The sequence below is a fragment of the Pelodiscus sinensis genome, chromosome 5, assembly GCF_052426305.1.
Source record: "Pelodiscus sinensis isolate ZL-2025 chromosome 5, ASM5242630v1, whole genome shotgun sequence".
Taxonomy (NCBI): domain Eukaryota; kingdom Metazoa; phylum Chordata; order Testudines; family Trionychidae; genus Pelodiscus; species Pelodiscus sinensis.
In genome coordinates, this window is record NC_143056.1 from 22,669,519 (window position 1) to 22,694,456 (window position 24,938).

Consider the following 24,938-nt stretch of genomic DNA (forward strand, 5'->3'; position numbering starts at 1 on the left):
CCCCCAAGGGCAGAGATTCCCTGACCATGGGTGGTATGCTACCACCACTCAAATGCACAAAACCCCTTTGAGAACCCAGAAATATGTACTTGGAAATTTCTTCTGAGGGGGTATGCCCAAGCTCTTCAACCCTGCCTCAGGAGAGAGCTTGAAAACAAACGTTAATTCCTAATAGCTGACCTGGCAGTTTTAGGAATGTGTATACAGAACCTCCTGCCTTCTAGGACACAGGAATCAGATCGTAGTCTTAAAAAGGTGATTTTATTAACAAAACAAAGAAGACATACTTGGCAAAACATACTTAGTTCCTAGGTGTTACAGAGCAACTGAAAAAAAGTCAGAATAAAAAACAGAGAATTGCTTCCATTGGATTCAGTTTAAAGTTACAGTGTACAGGGTTGTGTGTACATGGCTTAGCCCAGAGGAGCTCAACCAAACCCCAAAATAAAGAAAATAATTTAGTTCTTCCTAGGCATGGATTTTGCTGGAAGTTCCATGCCTTGTTCCTGGCTCAGTCCATATCTCCCCCTCTTGCTCTGAACTCACACAAAAAAAGCAGCAGGCAGATCACTTCTGCAATTCAAAGCTCACACTTGTTAGGGAGTTTTGTTTAGGTATGGTTTAATTGTTTATGAGGGTGTTTAGGTCTGTAACTGGGGCAACCGAAATGGAGTCTATGACCCTTGACCTAGGAATCCATGTTGGATCTCCTCAGGCACTGGCCGCTCAGAGACCAGTCTAAACTGGATTGTCCCACCAAGCAGTCACGAGGGTTCTGTTCTCAGACTTGTCTTTGTGGCTTTATGGGACTGTGTTGCCTCAGCCTCAGGGCTGTTTGCCATAGTGGCAGCAGTGCGCGCGTCCGTCTGTTCTAACCTATGTCAACAAGGGACAACCCCAGCAGCGCCTGCAGTGGAGGAAGAAGAGGATTACTGTCCTCGCCAGCACACTACCGGCTAGCAACACCAACAGCCTGCGACTCCTCTTCACCCACCAGTCTGGGACGAACATCATGGGACTCCCCAGTGCTCCTCCCCGAGGGCTCTAAATCAGCCTGAGGGTAGAAGGTCCTGGGCACCCCCACCAGCGCCGCTAACAAGTCCTGAGGAGAAAGAGGAGAGAGAGGTACTTAGAGGTTTCTTACTATTTCAATCAGGGTATGTCTACACTACCCCGCTAGTTCGAACTAGCGGGGTAATGTAGGCATACCGCATTTGCAAATGAAGCCCGGGATTTGAATTTCCTGGGCTTCATTTGCATAAGCCGGGCGCCACCATTTTTAAATCCCGGCTAGTTCGAACACCGTGCCGCGCGGCTACACACGGCATGGAGTAGCTAGTTCGGATTAGGCTTCCTAATCCGAACTAGCTGTACTCCTCATTCCACGAGTACAGCTAGTTCGGATTAGAAGCCTAATCCGAACTAGCTACTCCGTGCCGCGTGTAGCCGTGCGGCACGGGGTTCGAACTAGCCGGGATTTAAAAATGGCGGCGCCCGGCTTATGCAAATGAAGCCCGGGAAATTCAAATCCCGGGCTTCATTTGCAAGTGCGGTATGCCTACATTACCCTCCTAGTTCGAATTAGGAGGGTAGTGTAGACATACCCTCACAGAGCCAAAGGTTTGATTTAGTGGGTCTGAGCTTTAAGCCCGTTTGTTGCTGTCACTATCACCAGTTTTGTTTTATGTTTGTTATATCTGCATCTGGTTATCTCCCCATTTCTCCCTCTTTTGTAATTAATCTCTAAGTAACATTTTACCTTGTTTGCACCTGAATATTGTCTCCTCTTTCCTCATTGAACCTACACCAGAGGCAGGGGAGGAATGGATCTATTTTAGCACTTAATTAATTCACAGGTGATAGACCCTGACGGGGGGGGGGGGGGATTGATCTTGTACTTAAGATAAGGTCACCAAGAGGCATTTTGAATGGTGTTTGCTACCTACGTCCTTGGAGTTACACATTCTCTTCCATTGGCTCTCCTGGCTCCCTGCCAACATGTCCTGGAGACCCACTATCTATGGATTTGATCCTTACAGGCAATTTAGTTAACTGAATGGCTGAGATGCCCAGAAAAGGGTAATACCCCTCCCATACATCTGTTTATCTATCCATCTACATTTACATACATTTCCAATGAATATAGTTTAGTTTTGAAATTCCATAAATAAATCAGTGTTAATGTTTTCCAAATCCTCCTCAGCTGCCTGCCAAATCTAGCCAGAAAACTACAATCAACCAACCAATCAGACAAACAAAAGAACATTTTTAGTGAATTTTTTTTACTGAATGCTCTTCCCCCATATTTTGACACTCTGCTCAATTGCATCTCAACCTGTCATTAAACATTGGCTAATTTCTTGTAGGTGTTATGGCACAAATGGTTTTGAGAAGATATCTAAAAGAGGTGAGGATGATATTCTTGTGGATCACTTGAGGGAGGCTGTTCCAGATATTTATTGCCCCACAGTTTCTTTTGTTTCCTATTATGTCTCTAACCTTGTCAAACAGGTAAAACATTATCAATACAGCTTCATTCTACAGTTGTATATTGTTGTATTACACACCACATTTTGATTAAAACATTAGTTTTAAAAAGTTATGAACTTGCACACACATCAGAAAAAAACAGAGCTATAATAATGAGGAGTCCTGTGGCACCTTAAAGACTAACATTTATTTAGACATAAGCTTTTGTGGACAAAGACCAGAAGACTTCTGCCAAAATCAATCTGTTAGTCTTAAAGGTGCCACAGGACTCCTAATTGCTTCTACTAATACTTGCCTCAAACCAACAATAGCAATTACTTTACTTGGTATATCTTTTAGAAAAGAAATACACAACGGAAAAGAAATACTCAACAGAAAATGAAAATACACTTGCAATGAGTAGTGAAGAAAAACTCAAATTCAGTACCACCTGGTCCTTCATGTTTCTCCAGAGCCATTTGCTAGCCACTTGACATATAGTCTAGTAGAAGGATCCTAACTTTTATTGATAGGAGAAAAAGAAATAATCCTGGTAGTTCACTTAAATTGTAATAGTTATCACTTTCTCAAATAAATGGTTCCCTTCATAAAATACACCCCCATTCCTGCCTTGCCCAAATATTTTTGGGCTAATTTTGATCTCTTTTTGAAATTGTAGGCATGTGCCTGTGGAATTGGTAGCACAGTATGTATTCTCTGTCTGCGTGCTACAAATCTGGCTGACAAGAGCTTCACACAGTATTCTTTCCTGATTGTCCATCAGAAATATTAAGTGCTGCTATCAAAAAAATTGAAACTTTTTTTTTGCTTGGAATTGTATGGTTCCCAGAATTTCTTCAACCCACAGCTCAGAAGCTTTAAAAACTATTTTAGAAAGTCCTAATATAGAGTACTCTACTATTTTCATTTGTTACTACAGATATCAGAAACAGGTGAAATGTGTGGTTTTGTAGGTTGTTGGTTTTTTTAAATTTGCTCTCTGGGCTATATGAGAATTTCAGGAGTTATTTCTATCATCTATTTCTATTGAGATCAAATGAAGGACATTGAAATAGAAAATATCATAGATATAAGGCACTGGGACTTTGGAAAAACATTAGTTATTTTGCTACAGTAACTATAGTATTGGAAGTGAGCTGCTTTACTGGTGTGAATATTGTGATTGATCATTTATTATCCAGGAGAGATAACAGCTGATATAAACTGGATATATTAAATCATAGAATACTAGGACTGGAAGGGACCTCGAGAGGTCATTGAATCCAGTCCCCTGCCCCCATGGCAGGACCAAATACTGTCTAGACCAGTGGTCCCCAACCATTTGAAGCTGCCGGGTGCCAGACGGTGGGGACACTCGCGCACCCGGGGGCAGGGCTGCACATATGCCTCACCCCCATGAGTCGGCACACCCCCCATAGCTGCGTGCCCAGGGGCAGGGATGCCAATTTGCCACGCTCCCGGGGCTGGCGCTCCCCATAGCCATGTGCCCGGAGGCCAGGGGGCCAATTCACTGCACACCCGGGGGCTGGCACCCCCCCATAGCCGCGCACCCGGGCCACGGCTGGCCAATTTGCCGCGCTCCCGGGGCCAGCGCTCCCCATGCGCCCGGGACCGGCTCTGGCACCACACATGTGCCACGCGCCTGGGGCAGGGCCAACCCCGAGCACTTGGTGGGTGCACACAAATGCCCCCACGGGTGCCATGGCGCCCACGTGCACCGTGTTGGGGACTACTGGTCGAGACCATCCCTGGTAGACATTTATCTAACCTACTCTTAAATATCTCCAGAGATGGGGATTCAACAACCTTCCTAAATACATACATTCAGCCTAATATTAGGACTATAAGGGACTTACAAAGTGTCTAACCAATCAGGCAAAAACAGCAAGAAGCCCCCAGGGAAAAGAATGGTAAACAAGAAAATGAGCAATAGGTTAATCAAGGCATCTTGTGACAAATGTGACGCTAAGTGAACACTATTCCAGGATTCTGAGTCAAATCCCCATTCCAAGTCAAGTTGTGTTTGGTGTATGACCTTGAATGGAGTGGGTAGTGGAGGAAGATGGCTTTACACCGCCTTTCCACTGACCTGATCTTTAGCTTTATAGAAGGTCAAACCAGATCATCTGTGCCTGTATCCAGACAGAGAACCTGAGCATGGATGCCTCTACCCAGGTCCTGGTGTGGTGCTGCAGTATTTGTGGCTTGCAATTCCCACTGACTGATATCCAGGCTGGGGGAGACAACCGCTGTGAAAGGTGCCTGCTGGTGGAATCTCTCAGGCAGCAGGTGGGAGAGCTACAGGAGGAGGTGGCCAGGCTGAGGAGCATTCGAGGCCATAAGGAATTCCTGGACACTATTCCTGTGGAGTCCACTGAGGTCACTGTCCTAGGATGTAGGACTGTTGACCAGCCACTTATGGAGGAGGCAGTGGTGCAGGGTGAGCACTGGCAGCTGGTTACTTCCGGCAGCAGGCAGTGTTCCACCCCTGCTCCTAACCCTCCCACTGTGTTGTTACATAACCGTTACACTTGTCTCCTGCAGAAAGTAAAGGAGTCACCCCCCACAGTGGAGGAGACCAGGCCTTGTACCACCAAGGTTGAGCAGTCTCCTGCCACCACTACGAGGAAGAAACGTAGGGTAGTGGTGGTTGGAGACTCTCTTCTGAGGGGAACGGAGGCGCCCATCTGTCGCCCTGACAGTTCATCTCAAGTGGTATGCTGTCTGCCAGGGGCCCGTATCTGAGATGTTACGGAGGCATTGTCGAGGATTATCCGGCTCTCTGACTACTACCCCATGCTACTCATCCATGTGGGCACAAATGATACTGCCAGGTGTGACACTGAGCGGATCAAGCGTGACTACAGGGCTTTGGGAGTACGGGTGAGGGAGTAGTTTCTGGACTGCATTGGAGACAACTTTCTGTTTCAGAAGGTTGAAAAAGCTACCAGAGGAGAAGCTGTTCTGGATTTGGTTTTAACAAATAGGGAGGAACTAGTTGAGAACTTGAAAGTGGAAGACAGTATAGGGGACAGTGATCATGAAATAATAGAGTTTATGATCTTAAGGAAAGGTAGAAGGGAGACCAGCACAATTGAGGTAATGGATTTCAGGAAGGCAGATTTTGATAAGCTCAGAGAACTTGTAGGTAAGGTCCCATGGGAAGCAAGACTGAAGGGAAAAACAACTGAGGAGAGTTGGAAGTATTTCAAAGGGACGTTGTTAAGGGCCCAAAAGCAAACAATTCCGCTGTGTAGGAAAGATAGAAAATATGGCAAAAGACCAGCTTGGCTTAACAAGGAGATCTTGCATGATCTCAAAATAAAAAAGGAGTCATATAAAAAATGGAAACTAGGACAACTAACAAAGGATGAATATAGGCAAGCAACACGGGAATGCAGGGGCAAGATTAGAAAGGCAAAGGCACAAAATGAGATCAAACTAGCTACAGGCATAAAGGGAAACAAGATGACCTTTTATAAATACATTTAAAGCAAGAGGAAGACCAAGGACAGGGTAGGCCCACTGCTTAGTGAGGAGGGAGAAGCAGTAACAGGGAACTTGGAAATGGCGGAGATGCTCAATGACTTCTTTGTTTCGGTCTTCACCGAGAAATCTGGAGGTGTGCCTAACGTAGTGAATACAAGCAGAGAGAGGGTAAGTTTAGAAGATAGGATACACAAAGAACAAGTTAAAAATCACTTAGGAAAGTTAGATGTCAGCAAGTCACCAGGTCCTGATGAAATGCATCCCAGGATACTCAAGGAGCTGATAAAGGAGGTATCTGAGCCTTTAGCTAAGATCTTTGAAAAATCATGGCAGACAGGGGAGATTCCAGAAGACTGGAAAAGGGCAAATATTGTGCCCATCTATAAAAAAGGGAATAAGAACAACCCAGGAAACTACAGACAGGTCAGTTTAATGTCTGTCCCAGGGAAGATAATGGAGCAGGTAATTAAGGAAATCATATGCAAACACTTGGAAGGTAATAAAGTGATAGGGAATAGCCAGCATGAGTTTGTGAAGAACAAGTCATGCCAAACTAATCTGATAGCTTTCTTTGATAGGATAATGAGCCTTGTGGATAAGGGAGAAGTGGTGGATGTCATATACCTAGACTTTAGTAAGGCATTTGATACGGTCTTGCATGATATTCTTATTGATAAACTAGGCAAATATAACTTGGATAGGGCCACGATAAGGTGGGTGCATAATTGGCTGGATAACCATAGTCAGAGAGTTGTTGTTAACGGTGCTAAATCCTGCTGGAAAGGGATAACAAGTGGAGTTCCGCAAGGGTCTGTTTTGGGACCCGTACTGTTCAATATCTTCATCAATGATGTAGATATTGGGATAGAGAGTACGCTTATTAAGTTTTCAGATGATACCAAACTGGGTGGGGTTGCAACTTCTTTGGAGGATAGGGACATAATTCAAAATGACCTTAGCAAGTTAGAGAAATGGTCAGTGGTAAATAGGATGAGGTTTAATAAAGAGAAATGCAAAGTGCTCCACTTAGGAAGGAACAATCAGTTTCATACATACAAGATGGGAAGCGACTGTCTAGGAAGGAGCATGGCGGAAAGGGATCTAGGGGTCATAGTGGACCACAAGTTGAATATAAGTCAACAGTGTGATGCTGTTGCAAAAAAAGTAAATATGATTCTAGGTTGTATCAACAGGTGTGTTGTAAGCAAAACTCGTGAAGTCATTCTTCCGCTCTACTCTGCACTAGTTAGGCCTCAGCTGGAGTACTGTGTCCAGTTCTGGGCGCCACATTTCAAGAAAGATGTGGAGAAATTGGAAAGGGTACAGAGAAGAGCGACAAGAATGATTAAAGGTTTAGAGAACATGACCTATGATGCCAAGCTTCATGAACTGGACTTGTTTAGTTTGGAAAAAAGAAGATTAAGGGGGGACATGATAGCGGTTTTCAAATATCTAAAAGGGTGTCACAAGGAGGAAGGAGAAAATTTGTTCCTCTTGGTTTCTGAGGACAGGACAAGGGCTTAAAGTGCAGCAGGGGAGGTTTAGATTGGACATTAGGAAAAAATTCCTAACTGTCAGGGTGGTTAAATACTGGAATAAATTGCCAAGGGAGGTGGTGGAATCTCCCTCTCTGGAGAAATTTAAGAACAGGTTAGATAGACATCTGTCAGGGATGGTGTAGATGGAGCTTGGTCCTGCCTTGAGGGCGGGGGGCTGGACTCAATGACCTCTCGAGGTCCCTTCCAGTCCTATTATTCTATGATTCTATGGTGTAATTTAGAGCAGCCAAGTGATTACTCTGAAAGATAGATGTCTCCCTGTCTCTAGTCACATGGCCCGTCTAGGAATGCCTTCTAGGCTTGCAGATGGGAGAGATAGTGATGGACATGTTGGCTTTACCTCACTGGGGACTTCCCCTGTGTTAGAGGGATCTGAGCTACTGTGTTATGGACACTCTCCATCTTCCTTGTGTTGTATGGCAAAGGATATGGGGGTCAGAGGCCAAGATCTGATCTAGAATGTGTAGAATGAAATATAGTATGCTAAATGAGAGGAAATTTAAAATATATTTCTCATTTAGGGATGCGGGTATTCAATTAATATTGGATATAACAGTATAAACAAGAGCCACAAGCCAGAGAAAGAGAATGAGTCATGAGCTTTGAGAAAGACATAAGACACAAAAAAGGCCTGAAAGCTTCTGTTAGAAACACACAAACTCCTTGGACCAGACTGTGAAACCCTTACCTCCAGAACTAATAAGATTGATTTCAATGGGATGAAAGGAGCAAAGTAATATAAAAATGAGTAAAGGCTGAACAATCTGGCCTTAAGAAGTGAAGAATTCTTGCTTAAATACAGATTAACTAGAAGATCTGACCTTGTCTAGCAAGGTTGTTTCCTTGTTTCCCTCACTGAATATTTAGTGTAATGCTCAACTTTGATATTTTAAAATAAACTGCCATATTTAAGATCATTTTGGCAGTAGGCTGTTACAAGAGTAACTGCTACAGGCCATACTCTAAGACTTCTGGGGAGGAAATAGGTGAAAATCATGGCAGACAGGAGGTTCCTGAAATACTCAGTTAAGTGTGCATAAGAGGAGGGATGATTTGCCAAAAGCGCTGACAGGACTGTTGGTTGGATAGAGAGGAGGAGATTTTCAAAGACACAAAAGCAGTTAGGTGCTCAATTCCCATTGAAAGTCAACTAGAGTGGAATACCTAAGTCTCATTTGTAATTCATTGTAGAAAAATGGGGGTTTTGAACCATCACAAAAGAGAAACACAATGACCCAGATTTTAATCATAGTTAGATCCAATGTGAATCTGGAGTGACTGCATTGATATCAGCAGAATTAGTCCAATGTAAAACTGGTGTAAGAAATAATTTAATCAAGTCTTTTGCCCTTTAATCAAGCTGAGTACTCTGAGGCTATGTCTACACTGCAGAGTTATTTCGCCATACCTCCGGTATTCTAAAAGAGCTATTCTGCATCTTAAGAGCAAGCCCGTTATATCACAATATAACAGGCTCGCTATTCCAACATCCCTGTAAACTGCATTGCCCGAGGGTTAAGGGACATTTTGGAATAGTGCTTTATTTAGACATTACCTCAAAATAAGATATGCAATTTGCATAGCACAAATTGTGTTTCGTATTTCAAGGTAAGGGTGCTCTGTAGACGCACCCTGTCAGATGCACCTTATCAGCACTAAGCAAGTAATAAATACATAATGGTAGATATCCCTTGTCAGTGGAAGGAAGCATAGAAGAAATTAATATTAGATTAAAAATAGCTTGCAGGAGTGTTTGAGAGTTGATTTCTAGATTTGTACCTAGATCACTGTTTATCCTTGGATTAGATTTGATTCTCTCTCTTCTTACTGATTATTTGAAATTAAGTTCAAAGACAAAGAATAAAAAGATTTTTTTAAAATGAGTAAGATCTCTGGCCTCTTTTTCATTAAATAGCTTCGTTTGCGCCATGTAAGTAGTTCTTAATGAAAACAACTGCATGAGCTTTTTGCTGTTTACATTTTGTAAAGAATATTTAACAGAATATTTAGTAGTAGGAAGTGTCTCAAAATGCACCAGATACCATTATATTACATTGAATTTATATGTTTTAATGTCTGGAAGCATCCCCTTTACACACACCACAAGTTCCTTCCTATTCTACCTCTCCAAGCTTGAACACTGAAAGTGTGATTATGTTAAGAGTATAACTCAATTAACTATTGACAGGAACAAGTAATCAAGGCTTAGAGGGTGCTCTGTTTGATCTCTCTCTTTGCTCCCATTTGACTTCTGTTTGTCATCCAGTTAAAGGGGGGTAAAAAAGACAAGACAATAAAACATGTTTCATAAATAGCATGTTACTCAATACACTGTAGCAACTGGAAACATTTCTGACACATCAGAGCTCTTCAGAAGTAGAGCATATTGTTCTAATCTGATCCAAACAACTTTCCCTGAGAAACCTCAGTGAGATGTATGCTTAAGATTTATTGTGAGTAGAGGATATAACAGGATCAGATAACTTTGATTTGTACAAAAGGGAAAGTGTGATCTCTTTCAAGTATCCCTGGCATTCCTGGCAAATTTGTCTTCTGTTGTTCATTAAAGGAAAAGTGATAAGTAAGCTGCTGTCTGTTCAGAAGTAAGAATATGGATTTGAAAGCTGGTTTATTTACAAACAGATGAAAATGCTTGTCCTCCGATAGCCTTCTACCAAAGTTTAGTAATAGCTAACCGTGTGTTAGAGGCATGATCCTTTGACTATAGAAGCCAGTTAAGTACAGGGACCACTGCCTTTCGCATTTTGTCGGAGTGGAAATCATTTTGTGGACCAGAAAATGAGAGTGAGTCTGAGCTAGCGAGCTGCACAAAATGGACTTTACCTGAAGTGTGCCAGAAATATGGGACTAAGAACTATGAGGAGTGAAAAACCTAAAGGTGAACTTCATTACAAAGCAAGGAAAAATTAAAATCTGGAAACAATTCTATGGGCTAAATTCTGCCTTCATAAACTGTGCAGCCACGTGCTGTGGCACAAGACTGTGAAGAGCAGTGAGCCCAGTTAGGTGACACAGTGTTGTCCATGATTCATAGGTCTGTTTGAGTCATGGCAGGTTGTATTCAGCATTATGTCAGCTACTTGTGTCTAAGTGCTGCTGGGATCTGTATTTCATCACGGTTAGCTAACCTGATGATGAACACAACTTCTGGCCGATGCTGAAATTGTCAGCAGGATGGTGCCAGCTAATTGTGTTTAATCATTCCCGGGACAAGGATTTAATCATATGACGCTGATCTACACTAACTGTATTGGAGCAGATAATGTGACTCTTTATTATTGTTTTCAAACATGATAGGATTTTCTAGTGAAGACACGAAGGAAACTGCTCAAGGTGATATTGTCTAAAGTTAAAGTAGGATAGCACAAATATGGATTGGGTCAGAATTTTTCTCTTTAGTTATTACAAACTAACCAGCAAGGGATACAATTGAGAATAGCTTTGGTTTGCACCAAACACTTGTAATGTCTTAAGTTTTCTTTATTCAAATTGATATCCAAAGTTTCTTATTTCAGTTTTGACTTGTTTTCTCAGTCCCGAGGTTAAGTGCCAGTGAGGAGGGGTCATAGGAGGCAGCATATATTAGCTCAGGTTATATGTATGGGTGAGGAAAATGTTACGTCCTGGAAAGAAGAGTAACACAGCAGTGCACTGAAAGACGAACATAGCAATATATTCAAGATAGCCAACTCCTATGGTTAAGAAAGACTAGAGACTCTGGGCATTTCATCGGAGTATGTCAACATCACTGATACCCGTCCCAGGTCTTATTTCTCTTGAGCCCTCTCTTGTAAGTGCATCAAGACAGGCACATCTGTTCCGTTTATTTCAAGGTGCTGCCTCTCTTTCTTTCTGTTCTTTTTAAAATTGGGGAGGGGGGTGCGTCTAGACTGGCAAGATTTTGTGCAAAAGCAGGTGCTTTTGCGCAAAAACTTGCCAGATGTCTACACTGGCCGCTTGAATTTGTGCAAGAGCACTGACTTTGTAATGTACAAAATCAGTGCTTCTTGCGCAAATACTTTCACGCTCCCACTCAGGAAAAAGCCCTCTTGCGCAAGAGGGCCAGTGTAGACAGGGAAGAACTGTTTTGCGCAAAAAAAGCCCCGATGGTTAAAATGGCGATCGGGGCTTTCTTACGCAAAATCGCATCTAGACTGGCCATGGATGCTTTTGCGCAAAAGCATCTGTGCCAATCTAGATGCGCTTTTGCGGAAATACTTTTAACGGAAAAATTTTTCCGTTAAAAGTATTTCCGCAAAATCATGCCACTCTAGACGCAGCCGGAGAGTATATTGCTAACTGCTAGGTTTCTTCCAACCCACGCACAGTTTTGAAATAAGTTGAACATATTGCTCTTAGAATGATATCCTTGTGGAAGAGGCAACCTGATGTTTGCAAGACTAAGATAAAGTGATGGATATGATGGAGGAGAAAGGAACTTATGTTTTCTGGCAGGGGTTTGCAAAATGAAGGGATAAACTCCAATATTGAACCTAAATGCTTTAAATGTATCCAGAGCTAGATAAACAAAAATCCATAAAATGTGACCATTTCATAAAATGAATTAACGTTTTACTTTAGATTGCAGCTTCAATAGATAGATGAAACATTTATCTTTAATAGTGATCCTTCTACCCTGGTTCCATGCCAAAATCAAAAGAAAGAGAGTGTTAAAATAATCGTGGTGGTTCTGTTGCAGAGTGCAGTGCTTTGAGTAATTTGAAAGAGTTATTTATCTCATGCAGATAGTAGGATTAGACATCCTTCATCACTTGACTTTAGAAACAAAACTACACTTGGAGTTTTGGAAGCTGTGTGAGAGCTCATATATGTCTGACAAGCACTAACCCCATATCCATAATCCCCTGAACCCACCGCATGGGAGATTGCCTTTGTGTGTGTGACAAATGCTTGTGACAGCAAATAGATTGAGCTCAGGAAGGTATGAAATGTATGGTGTTATTTAGTTTCCCTTTATCAAGATGGTGAGTTGAGCAAATATGCAGGGAGGCATCATATTAACAAAAATTAGTGTCTGTGTCCAAAATTTTCAAACGTGGATGTCTAAAGTTAGGCACATGATTCAATATTTTGGCAAAATGCCCTAATTTTTGGAAAACCTGAACACTGACAGTTCCTACTGAAATCATTAAGAATTGTGGGAAGCCAGCAGCTTTAAGATACATTTGACTGGCATGCCTATCTTTAGGTGCACATGCATGAAAATGTTGGCCAATATATTTTTGGTTGTAGAGTTATGATGGGAATCAAGAGATATACACTCCATAAGCTTGAAGTGGTTGTATGCAGCCTATTTCTGAAAAGATAAGGGTTGTAATATGTTTATAAAGAGTCTTCTGCAAAGTTAGCACAATTATTTTGCAGAAAGGACCTACATTGCCTTAAAGGCTAAGAGGCTTCCTAGTTCTCAATAGGGCTAATCTGATATGGGGAAAAGTATTTTACACTTCATCAGGAAGATAGCAACAATTTAAGTTTCTCACCATCATCTTTCCTAAACTAGCTTTATATATAAGGAGTTATTAAAACGTTACAAGAAAATGCCTTCATCCCAAAATGTCTTGACTGGTTTGATTAATACATTTCCAGTGATCATTTCTTATTGAATCATAGATGTGTAGGGCTGAAAAGGACTTTGAGGAGTCCAGCTCCCTATCCTGAGAGAGTATTATGTAAAACTAGACCAAGATAGGTGTTTGTCTAGGCAGTTTTTAAAACCTCCAGTAATGGGGATTCCACTATCTCCCTTCAAAGCCTATTCTAAAGCTTAACTATCTTTGGAGATAAACATTTCCTAATATTTTACCTAAATCTCCTTACTTCGTCTCTTACCTTCAGTGGATGTGGAGAACATAGGCATTTAAACTAAGGATGCAGAGAGTGCTGCACTACCTGTTGGCTTGAAGTAGTTTCCTTTATATACAGGTTGATGGTTTAATTCAGTGGTTCCCTGCATCCCCACTATAAAAATTGTTCAAGACCTTACAAACAATTGATCCCCCACCCTCTTTATAACAGCCCTTAAAGTATTTGAAGACTGTTTTAGGGACTAAAGGTAGCCACTTTTTTACCTGATTTAGGAGGCCAGGTTCTTCTAACCTCTCTGTCTTTTTTTGTTGGGTTTCAAAGATCATGTCCGAGACAGAAGAAACAAACAATACAAGAGCATAATCATTTAAAGGTGTTGTCTCTGGATTCTTGCGTGGGTTCCTAGACTTATTAAGCAGTCAGATGAATTGAATGTTTTAGCTTTTGAGATTTCATCATACATTGGGGATGACTTATTGCCCCGGTTTGGTTTAAAGTTAGGACTCCCCAGCAGCATGCAATAACGAACACCTACAACTTGAAATACAAGTCTTGTTTTTCCCCAGGTGCGGGTCCCGGGTGAGCCTGGCGGATTGATGACACACCGATGAAAATACACCAATTCCCCCCGTCCCCCATATGACCGAGCATGTGGAGTCGGTCTGCTCTAAGAGCATGCTCAGCGACTTTTGATTCGGGCAGGGATTGGGGCTTGATTGAGTGAGGTGCTTCAACAGGTGCCGTAGTTTAAGCAGATGAGTAGTCACCTTGGATTGTTCAGCTGCTTAAAAGGAGGCAGGTGCTTAAGTACCTTCGCTGAATCGGGGCCTTCCTGAGCTGCTCTACGATCTAGGCTGATGGGAAAGGGCTTCCCAGCCTTTGCCGGCGTCACACGTGCCCGAACACAGCAAGGCGGTACAGGACACTCGGGCGGGGCACACCTCTGGAAACTGCCGCAGGGAGCCTTTTCGCGCCGCAGAAAGGATTTAATAACCTGAGGGCGCCTCCCCCCCTTCGGAGAATCCCGATCCTCAGAGCAGTCAGGGGCTCCGCCGTGGCTTCCTAACTTTCCAGAGTTTAGGAGCAAGGGGCTGGCAACGTTTGAGATCCCGACGCCCAGTCTTTTCAGGGTTAGCGGAGCCGCAGTCCAGCGGTTTCCCCTGCCCGCCAGCATATGCGCATCTCAACAAGGAAAGCTGTAATGCCTCCTCCCGGACAGGTTTCCTGCAGAGCGCTGACAGTGCCTCCTGTCCCCACCGCTGCCCTGGCCCGTCCCCCCGCTACGCCGCTCGGATCGTGGGAAGGGGAGAGGTTATACGGGAGAGAGTTCGATAGCTTATCAGTTCTGTCCAAGGGAGCCAAGAGCAGGAGCGTCTTTATTCCAGATCTTTATTCCTATAAAAAGTTCATTTAAAAAATGAACGCCCGTTTTACAAAAGAGAGACTCCATAAATAGGACATTCCGCTTGGTCCCGGCTCGTGGCGCTTCTAGTATCTAACAACATCGGACTCGATTTCCTGGTATTTTGAGAGCCATTTAAAAATCGGTCGTCACCCAGAGATACTAGACGCCCCACCTGGTGTGATCCGGGCACCCAGCGACCCCCTAGGACGCAGCTGCTCAGACACACACACACGGACCCACTCTCCCCCGCCCCCCCCCCTAGAAAAACCTCCATAAAAATAGGAAACGCTGTGTTACAAAAAGGGGTATTTACAAGGTGCATATGGACATGCGGCACGCACGGAGCTGGCCTGGCAAATCAACATGATTCGATCAGAGAAGGGGCAGCGGTGACACTTCTTGCATGAAGCTCGCACGTCAGCCGCCTGCAGCCCCGAGGCTAAGGAGTAGAGAAGCGCCTGCCAGCCCGCCCCCGTGCAGGACGGCCGCTCCCCCACCCACCCCAGTGCCATTTCCTTTTACACTTGGATGACCACCGTGCTAGGGCTCTGCAGCCGGTTTTTGTACTGGTCGAGCCAGCTCCGCAGTTCAGAGATCTTGTAGCCTTCTGGTCCTCGGCCTCCCTGGTACATCACCATCTCCTCCTGGATGATGTAGAGTCTCTCAAAGTAGGCTCCGTAGGCGGCGCTGGAAGCATTGTCCATGGTGTCCACTGCCAGGGGGCAGCCAGGCGCCCCTTCCTGCATCAGCTGAGCCGCCCTCAGCCTGTCCTGGAGGCACTGATGCTTGGGGATCTCGTAGGCTGCGTCGGAGCTGACCCAGCCGTCGGAGGGGTGAGCCTCTTCGATGTACACCAGCAGGAAGTCAGCGATGTCCACGAAGTGCGCGGCCAGCCGCTGGAAGGACCTCAGGCGAGCCATGAAGGGGGGTCAGGTGCAGCTCCCGAAATTCAGGATCAGAGGTCTCTTGCCTCGGGCATAGTCAAGGATCCGGAGTCGCTTTTGCCCATCCAGCTGGATGACTTCGGGGTTGGGGGCGGAGGAGCCCACGTGCGCTGACTTGAAGAAGTCCAGCTTCTGCCCGTGCCACACGGCTTTCAGGGACTCCAGGGTGAACATGCGGTTGGAGTCGGACACGCAGACCGGGGGGTCGTCAGGGGGTGGCTCCTGGACAGGGCTGCCTTCCTCCTCCACCCTGCCCATCAGCAGCACCTTCTTCCGGATGCACAGAAAATCCAGGAGCCAAAGCATCAGCGCGGTGAGCAGGAAGCGGGGCAGCAGGAGGAAGCAGGCAGCAGCCTGGGTGAGCAGCTGCAAGGTGTGAACGCCGAGGGAGTGGAGCATCGTGAGGGCTGCTGGGTTCCGGCTCTCGCCCCCCTTCCAGACACGCCTGCCTGCCGGGCTCCTTGCAGCTCAGCTGAGCTCCCGCTTCTCTTTAAGCCCATTTTATAGTCAGGGATTTAAATGAAAAGTGACTCCACCTCCGGCCGGACCCCGCCCCTTTGGAACTGAAGCCTGGGGATTACCTACCCCTCCGCGCCAGTGACCTAAAAATACACAGCGAGGCAGGAGGCTAGAGCCCCGCCGTGAGCTGCAAGGGACGTGCCACGGCGCAGGGAGCCAGGACGCAGCCGGGCTCCAGAGGCAGATAGCAGGCACCATTCCCGGCCCGGGACGGTGCAGCAGGGAGGGGGGGGCGCAGCCGCAGCGCACGTGTGGGGGCAGCGGGAGTGTTTGCCATAGGCGCTGCCGGGAGACACAACCTCGCTGCCGGGAGGCAGGGCCAGTAGCTCTCTGCCATTGAGCGCGAGTATTGATGCGTTTTCTCTACCCTACCCCCGCTCCATTTCGGGACCCAGAAACTGCAGCCGGGCCGACCAGCGGAGGCGCGGGGCAATGGCCTCTCCTTTGCCGGGTCACGGGATGGGACACGGGGGCTTCTGCCTTGTCCAAGCTAGAGGGCTGGCCCTGGAAGGGGCCGTCGCCGGCAGGGGCGTTTGGTTACAGGGCGTTTAATTCTTGCTCCGTTTTTGATCCGCCGCAAACCAGCGCCTCAGCTGGGGAGCGATTGCAAACGGCCTTGCTGGGCTGCAGCCGCCGGGGGGGTCTGTCCCGGGGAACGGGCCGGGGGCGCTTGCCAGGTTAGTGACCGCTGCTGCCTCTTGTTCCCAGACCTGTTGACAGCATGGAATCAGCGAGAGGGGAGAGAGACAGGGAATTCCTCGCCACTAGGGGTAGCTGTTGTCCGAAAGCTGAAAGGTCCCCGCTTTGCTGCGGGCGGCGAAGGGAGCGACCCTCCTTCCCTCTTCTCAGAGCCGTGGCCACCTCTCCAACTGTAATCTTACATAACCCCTCGGCTCTTCAGTCTCCCGCAGGAAGCAGAAGCCTTGAGTTCACCTTGACCAAGTGTCAGTTCACACTGACAAGCAGGTGCCAGACTGGAGGTGAACTTGTGACCTGTTTGCTCTTCATTCTACCCACTCTGATCCCTGGGGGAATGTCCTGTCTTTGAACATTGCCCTCATTTCAGGCTGCAACTGAGATCAGGACTCTGCTGTACTAACCATGGTGCAAGTATACACTAAGAGATAAATCTTTGCCCCCCTCCCGACATCCAAATCCTCAAAGGTAATATAAGTCCATAATAATGGCTATACTGGGTCAAATCAAATTTTCATCTAGCCCAGTATCCTGTCTTCTGATGGGGCCAATCCCAGGTGCTCCAAAGGGAATGAATAGAACAGGTAATCATCAAGTGAACCACCCCCTGTCACCCATTCCCAGCTTCTGACAAACAAGAGGCTAGGGACACCATTCCTACCCATCCTGGTTAATAGCCATTGATGGACCTTTCCTTTATGAACTTTTGAACCCTGTTAAAGTCCTAGTCTTCACAACATCCTCTGGCTAGTAGTTCCACAAGCTGACTGAGGGAAGAAATACTTTGTTGGGTTTAAACCTGCTACCTATTCATTTCATTTGGTGACTCGTAGCTCTTGTTTTGTGGGAACAAGTAAATAACTTTTCTCTATTTACTTTCTCCACACCAGTCTTGATTGCATAGACCTCTATCATTTCCCCTTCTTACTTGTCTCTTTTCCATGCTGAAAAGTCCCAGTCTTATTAATCCTTCCTCATATTGCAGCCATTCCATACTCCTGATAATTTTTGTTAATTCCTAACTGCCACTGAAATGGGTCTGAGCCTTAGCATGTAAACAAAAAGGAAATGCTATTTATCCTCATTTAACAGATGTCAAATAGAGGCAAAGAAAGATTTGCTTACTCCTGAACTGTGGCAGAACAAGGAAACAGAGTTCAGACTTCTTCTGTGTTAGTTTGGTGTCTTTATCTCATGACCATTTTGGCTCATCCTTTCTAAGAAATTCTCAGCCTCCAAAAATCTAGGTCGGTCTTGTTTATCTGGTTATGTATGTGCCTCCCCATCACGGTAGTATCTGACCTCCACCTTTGTTTGAACAATTACACCATTTATTGTCTACTTGATCATCTGGGCAAGAGGTAGCAAATAATGTATTACCAGATTTCATCTGAAGTGACTGGAATAGAATTTGCTGCATGCAATGGGGTTTGTAACCATATGGAACAAGCTAAATCAACATTGACTAAAAGTCAGGCTGAATGTTCACTTTAAAAGATCCAAATAGACAGAGACAACAAATAAAGTAATGCACGGGGGAACCCTTTCCATGATCAAGAGGAACAGAGGAGAGACCTTAAGTGGAGTATTATGTGGGATGGAGCACAGTATCCATAGTCAGAACCTCTTTGTTTTATAGCCATTATTTCCCTTAACATGCTCTCAGTTGGAAGTTCAAAAGTATTGTCTAATTCTGACTGCCTCAGTTGTTGTGTGGTCAGTTAAGATGGCAGGTGCCTGATTTTCAGCAGGTCTCAGGACCTGAAACGCCCATTAACTTCAGTGAATACTTCTGACAATTTGTCTGCAGACACTCTGCTTTAGATTCACCACCAGTAAAACGGAGGCAATAACACTTAAGTACCTCACAAATTAATGGTCATGTAAATGTTTTGAGAGCCCTGGAGAAAATTTATTCCAGAATAGACTATTGCAAAATAATGTGCCCCCAGTCCTGAGGCCAACTGTGGGTCATCCTTAATGTGTGACAACAGTTAGTGAAGTGATTCAGTGTTCCGTTATCCAAATGGAACTGTATTTTTTATCTCCTTTTTACTAGGCACCTCATAAAGACATGTTAATGCACTAGGATTGTTCTTTGTCTTTGAGCCTGGACTAATAACTTATAGTGCACGCCATGGTGCTCTGTACAGGGCAAATCACTGAACAGTTATTTACTGTATTGTTAAACTTATTGTTGAACTTCGCAAATGGGCCTCTTGCCACCCCTCAGAGCAGTTACACAATCTTCAAAACCACAAATTAAAGCTTCTAAATGAACAGAATAACAAATTATGTTAGCTCTAAAGAAACCCCCAGCAAAAAAACTTGAACTCTCCTTTTAACTAAGCTGACAGACAAAAACCTGAGTGAACAGATGGTCTTTGCAACCTTGAAAATCAACAAACTTTTCTCTGACAGACCATTGGGATGACTCTGAAGCACCAAAATATGGAGTTTTACATAGACTTGTTGATGGGGAAAAGTTGGAAATTCAGTCTCAGTTTATGCATCTGGAAATTCCTCACTTTCCATTCCCTGGAAACAACTTTGGTTTATTTTTTCAGTTTGAAAGGTAGTTTTGAATGGTGGCTTTCTATTCAGAGGAACAATCACTGTAAGTGGCTTCTGTCTCTGCTCTTTTGCTCTGGACTCCAAATACAATCTGTGGGCATGATTTCATACTGATGTGAAGTTATATTAGATAGTGTCTAAACTCAACCCCCACTTCCACTTAAATAACACTAGAAGGATATTGGGACACTGGAACAATTTGTGCAGTAGAGGTGCCATTAAACCGAACTGTAAATCCTAGAAATAATGAGTAGTCCTGTGGCACCTTAGAGACTAACAAAAATATGTAATATCATGAGCTTTTGTGGGTAAAACTCACTTCATCAGATGAGCTGGAGTGGAAATAACAGAAACAAAGATACATATAAAAGCAAAAAAAAGTACCTCTCAATTGTAGGACCAGTGCTAATGAGGCTAATTAAGTGGGCCGCAAGTGTCCCATTCTTAGCTTTTGATGTAAAAATGCAACTGTTAAAGATAGGGGAAACTGGCTTTATAATGTGACATCCAGTTAAAGTCTTTGTTCAAGTCCAGGGTAACAGTCACATTTGTAGATAAATACCAATTCAACACACTCTCTCTCTCTGTAATTGGCTGGTGAATTTCCTTTGTAGAAGGATAGCTACTTTTAAATCCATAATCGAGTGACCAGACAGTTTAAAATGTTCCCCTACAGGTTTATTTGTGTTACCGTTTCTGATGTCTGATTTGTGTCCATTTATCCTTTGTCATACAGACTGTCCAGTTTGGCTAATATACATGGCAAAGGGGCATTGCTGGACTTGATGACATATAGGTCATTAAAGGCTGTGCAGTTGTATGAGCCTCTGATATTGTGGCTTATGTGGCTAGGGTCTGTGATAGTGTTTCTTGTATAGATATGTGGACAGATTTGGCAATGGGATTTGTTGCAGGGGTAAGTTTCTGGGTGAGTGTAGCTGAGGTGTAATGTGTGGCTGCTGGAAAGTATTTGCTTCAGGTTGGGGAGTTGTCCGTAGGTGAGGATTGGCCTTTGAGGGTGAGGGATTGTTTTCTACTATAGGTTGTAGATTGTTAATGATGTGCTGAAGGGGTTTAAGCTGGGAGTTGAAGGTAATAAGCAGTGGTATTCTGTTATTTTCCTTGTTGGGCCTGCCCTGAAGTAGTTGATTTCTGGGTACTTGTCTGGTTCTGTCAGTCTGTTTCCTCACTTTCCCAGGTGGGTATTTAAGTTTTAAGAATGCCCGATAAAGATCTTGTATAGGTGGGACCTGCCTGTGCTGGCACCTTTGGGACCTGAGTGGTCCCAAACAATGGAGTTTGCCGGACCAGGAGAAATTAAGAGTCCCCACCTAGCTCTAAGCTCTTCTCCTGGCCAGGGTGGTGCTCCTTACCACTGGCCCTGCTGCCTCCAGCCCCACATTGCACCAGCTCCAGGTGAGGGCTGGCTTCAATGCCTCCAGCCCCTGCTGGGGCTGTGCTCCCCACCTCCAGGCCTCACCAGGGCTGTACTTCCCACCACCCTGGCGTGCTGGGGCTCTAATCCCCCACCACCAGCCTGGCCTGGGCTGCACTTCTGAACCTGGCCAGCCAGGGCTCTCTGGTCCAACAATATCTGATGTAGCTGGACCAGCGAGTCCTGGATTGTAGAGGTTCAACCTGTAGGTATTTGTGGGATTGGAGCAAATACGATTGTATCTTGGAGCTTGGATGTAAACGCTAGATATAATGGAAACCACTTCAAGCCAGGGGTGCTGCAGCATCCTTTGTTCCAGGATTTATGGAAGGAGAGAGAGGTATACTCCACCTGGCTTGATGGAAAACCTGAGGGGACTTGTGTTCTTGGCATATTCAGACACCAAAGACTTCCAGGATAAATTGGCAAGGACCATTTTATAGCTACTCAACTGGACTTTGATTTTTGGATTAAAGTAAGCAAAGGGAGCTCAAAGACACACTGAGAAACTATGGAATTTGTTACTGAATTTAAATCTCTCCTTGCAGACGTGAACAGGAAGAGGAAGCAACTGCGAGTGAAAAAGAGGGAAGCTGATCCCCATGAGCCCTGTAATACAGCTCTGAGTCTACTATGTGGATGCTGGCTCAAAAATAAATTAATAAACCAGACATTCAAAACGCTTTGAGAATAGGGGATCCAAATTGCCTCAAATAAAGACAATGACCAGGGAAAATTTGGGTTTGAAAACTGAACCCAAAAGTATTAGATCAAGAAGTCTGGGTAGTCAAGCTACTGGATGAGCTGATAATTGTTTGGATTTTTTATGGCTAAAAACTGTAATGAATGCCAGGCTGGTGTTTTATAAATCTAGTCTGCAGAAATTCCCATTAAAGTAGCAGTCCAGGTGAAACAAAAGGTTTGTAGGTAATTGGCTCACAGTGAACAAGTTTCCCACTTCCATGAACAGAAATCATTATGATAGCTACATGCTGTGGTAGCTTTCCAGAAAAAGGAAGAGAGGCAGTGATTGAAACCTGTTTTGAGACCCAGGGTCTTGGGGGAAATGTTAGCTGCTAAAGCTGTTGTGACACTTAAAACAGGAACAGATTCATTTGCTGCTTGCTGGAAGCATTCAGCAAATAGTAAAGAGGGGAACCCTGGTTGCAAAATGGGAACCAAATGATCTAGTAAATGCTGATATAGAAGAAAACTAAAAGGGGCCAAAGTGAGCTCACAGAGTGTCTGTTGAGGCATGTCAGTATGGAGCAGTAATGCGAATGTGTTTTGCACACTGATTGGTAGATGTAGGCCCTGCTGTGGTGTGCACTAAAAATTCCCCAGTGTGCTTTACCTGTTGTTGTTTGAAACTAGAAAACTCTTGTTGTGCACCAGAGTGTCTGCATGGACCAATAGCGTGCAACACATTAGTGTGCTGAAGAAATCACAGCCCATTAGTGTGCATTGCAGCACCATGTACGCTCCCCATTGCACTTGTTCCAGCATAAGGGTGCACACTTAAATGGGGAGCAGAAGAACAGTCTACAAGATGATATCCTGATGCATGTTAAAACCCACACACAAGAACTAATATGCTTACAAATGTCTTGGGATAAGCTGAAGGATGCCAATCTGAAATTAAACCCAAATAAACGTGAGTTGTTTAAAAAAGATGTCCTTTATTATGGGCACTCAATTAGTGAGGAGGGACTTTCCACTGCAGAAAAGCTTTCCATAGCTGGCTGACTCCCTACATGCTCGCATATGTGCAGAATTGTGTAGGACTCTGCTCCAATTACAGGAGGTTTATTTGTGGGGTTGCTAATATTGCAAAACCCTTGGTAGTTGGTTAAGAAATGGAAAACATTTCAGTGGTCAGCAGAGTGTGATGCAGCATTTTCAGACTTGAAAAAAACTCTAGTGGCTGCGGCTGTCTTGGTCTACCCATATTTCAAAACCCCTTTCACACAAGGACACAAAGGTCTTGAGAGGCTTGTTACAACCAAAGTCTAAGTTCTCCTGGAAGAAATTTTCCCACCACTCAAAAAGAAATGCTATTAGTGATTAAATATATGGAACATTTTCATCACTTCTTTATATGGGAAGACGTTTATAGTCAGGACAGACCATGCTTTCCTGCAATGGCTGTTTGGGCCCAGGAATCCTGAAAAGCAACTTGCCATGTGGTTAGAAAAATTGCAGTGCTCTGATTTCACAATTACACACAGGCCTGGATGAAAGAACATAATATTGCTGATGCCATGTGGGGTAGGATAATTTCAAATATTGCCATGACCAGGGGAGCAAAGTATTAGTTGCTCAAGTGAAGGAGCACACTATGAAGAGATGACTTTCCCCGCTCTTTCCATAATTTGCAGAAATGCAAATGTTCCTCATTCATTCACAGGACCAATAGGAGAGGGGTTGCAGGAAAGGGCACCAGAACTAAAAGTTTTCTAAAGAGTGGATTGGATCCTGATATCAGAATATCATGTGACTGGAAAATCAGCTAGGAAACACAATCAGCCTGGCCACAGTAAAAGCTTTCAGGTCACAGTGGCAAGTGAATCTGGAAGATGGAATGTTATATAGGAGATTGGAGAAACCAGGCAAAGGGATACAGTTACTGTCTGGTTGTACCAGATGCACCAGAAGTGATGAAAAAAAAGGTTCTGAGGTTCAGCCTTGATTTAAAAAACTGCTGGGCATTTTGGAGTTGCAAAAACCTTAAGCCAAGTGAAGGCAGAATTTCTATTGGGTAAAATGTAGAATAGTGGGGCAGGAAATGGGATTCAAAGAAGTGTCTCCCTAATAGGGGGACTCCCTTTGCAGCAGCGTCTTATGGGATCACCAGTAGAACATATTCTCATTGATGTGCATTGGGTGTTTGCCTGAGACAGAGGCAGGCAATCAATACTTGCTGGCAGCTATAGACTATTTCACAAAATGGCCTGAGGCTTACCCAATAAGAATTAAAAAAGCTGTGATTGTATCAGGGGCCTAGTGAATAAATTCTTCACCAGACTTGGAGTCTGGGGGAGTTACACAGTGATCAAAGAAGCAACTGTGAATCTAAAATATTTCTGCAGGCTTGTAATAGACTATGGGTCTGCACAATCTGGAGCACTCCAACACACCCACAACCTGAAGAGATGATGGAAAGGTTCCATAGACCTCTGAGTTTAGCTGACTACGGTTGCAGAATGACACCAAAGGAGACTGAGAACAGCATATCCTATTCCTTAGCTTATAGAACACAGTCAATGAGGGTATGTCTACACTACAGAGTTTTGACGGAAAAACGGCTGTTTTCCGACAAAACTTGAGTTACGTCCACACTGCAATCGTGTTCTTTCTAAAGTAAATTGCAAGAACAGTGGGAATTTTCCGACAGCAGTATTCCTCTTTCTACAAGGAAGAAGCCTTTTTCTGAAAGAGCGGGTGTGGACAGGGAGGATGGTTTTCTATCGAAAGAAGAGGCCTCCAGGAAATAACACAGATGCCCTGGTGTACACTCTTTCCAAACTAATCCAAACTCTATAGTTCCTGTCTCCTGCCAGCTTTTAAAGCCGCAGGCACCCTGGACAAGCCTTGTGGCAGGAAGTTGGCCTGAGAGCAGCACCCTGACCTCACGGCTTTCCCTGCCACAGGCCTTGCCACCTATAGTGGAGCCACAAGCCCCCCACAGCCTCCTTGACCCTCACAAGGAGCAGCCCCAGGGGTCCCAGGACCCACCAAGAGGAACAAGAGGCAGGCACCCTCCTGGTCCAGAGCAGAGATCCTGTCCCTCCTCGAGTTGTGGGGCAAGGAGGAGACATTGCAGGATCTCTGCTTCAAGAGCTGCAATGCAGAGATCTCGAAGCACATGGCCTTGGAACAGGTCCGTAGTAAGGTGACAGAGCTCTGTTAGGGATACGTGAGGGCCAGAGAGCACAGCTCACGCTCGGGGCAGACTCCACACCTGCCCCTATTAACAA

General features: G+C 44.7%; 1 protein-coding gene and 1 long non-coding RNA gene across 2 annotated transcripts in view; both read right to left on the minus strand.

The window, feature by feature from the left end:
- Positions 1–245: 245 nt before the first annotated feature.
- Positions 246–24,938, minus strand: part of LOC142829075 (uncharacterized) — a 118,146-nt gene continuing 93,453 nt past the window's right edge. Inside the window, exon 5 of the long non-coding RNA XR_012903296.2 lies at positions 246–1,102. This is a non-coding gene — a long non-coding RNA (uncharacterized LOC142829075). The remainder of the gene's footprint in view (positions 1,103–24,938) is intronic.
- On the minus strand, positions 14,762–16,479 carry DIO3 (iodothyronine deiodinase 3). Its single transcript, XM_006139638.5, has one exon. It carries the CDS (start codon positions 16,134–16,136, stop codon positions 15,312–15,314), a length of 825 nt encoding a protein of 274 aa, XP_006139700.3. The 5' UTR covers positions 16,137–16,479; the 3' UTR covers positions 14,762–15,311.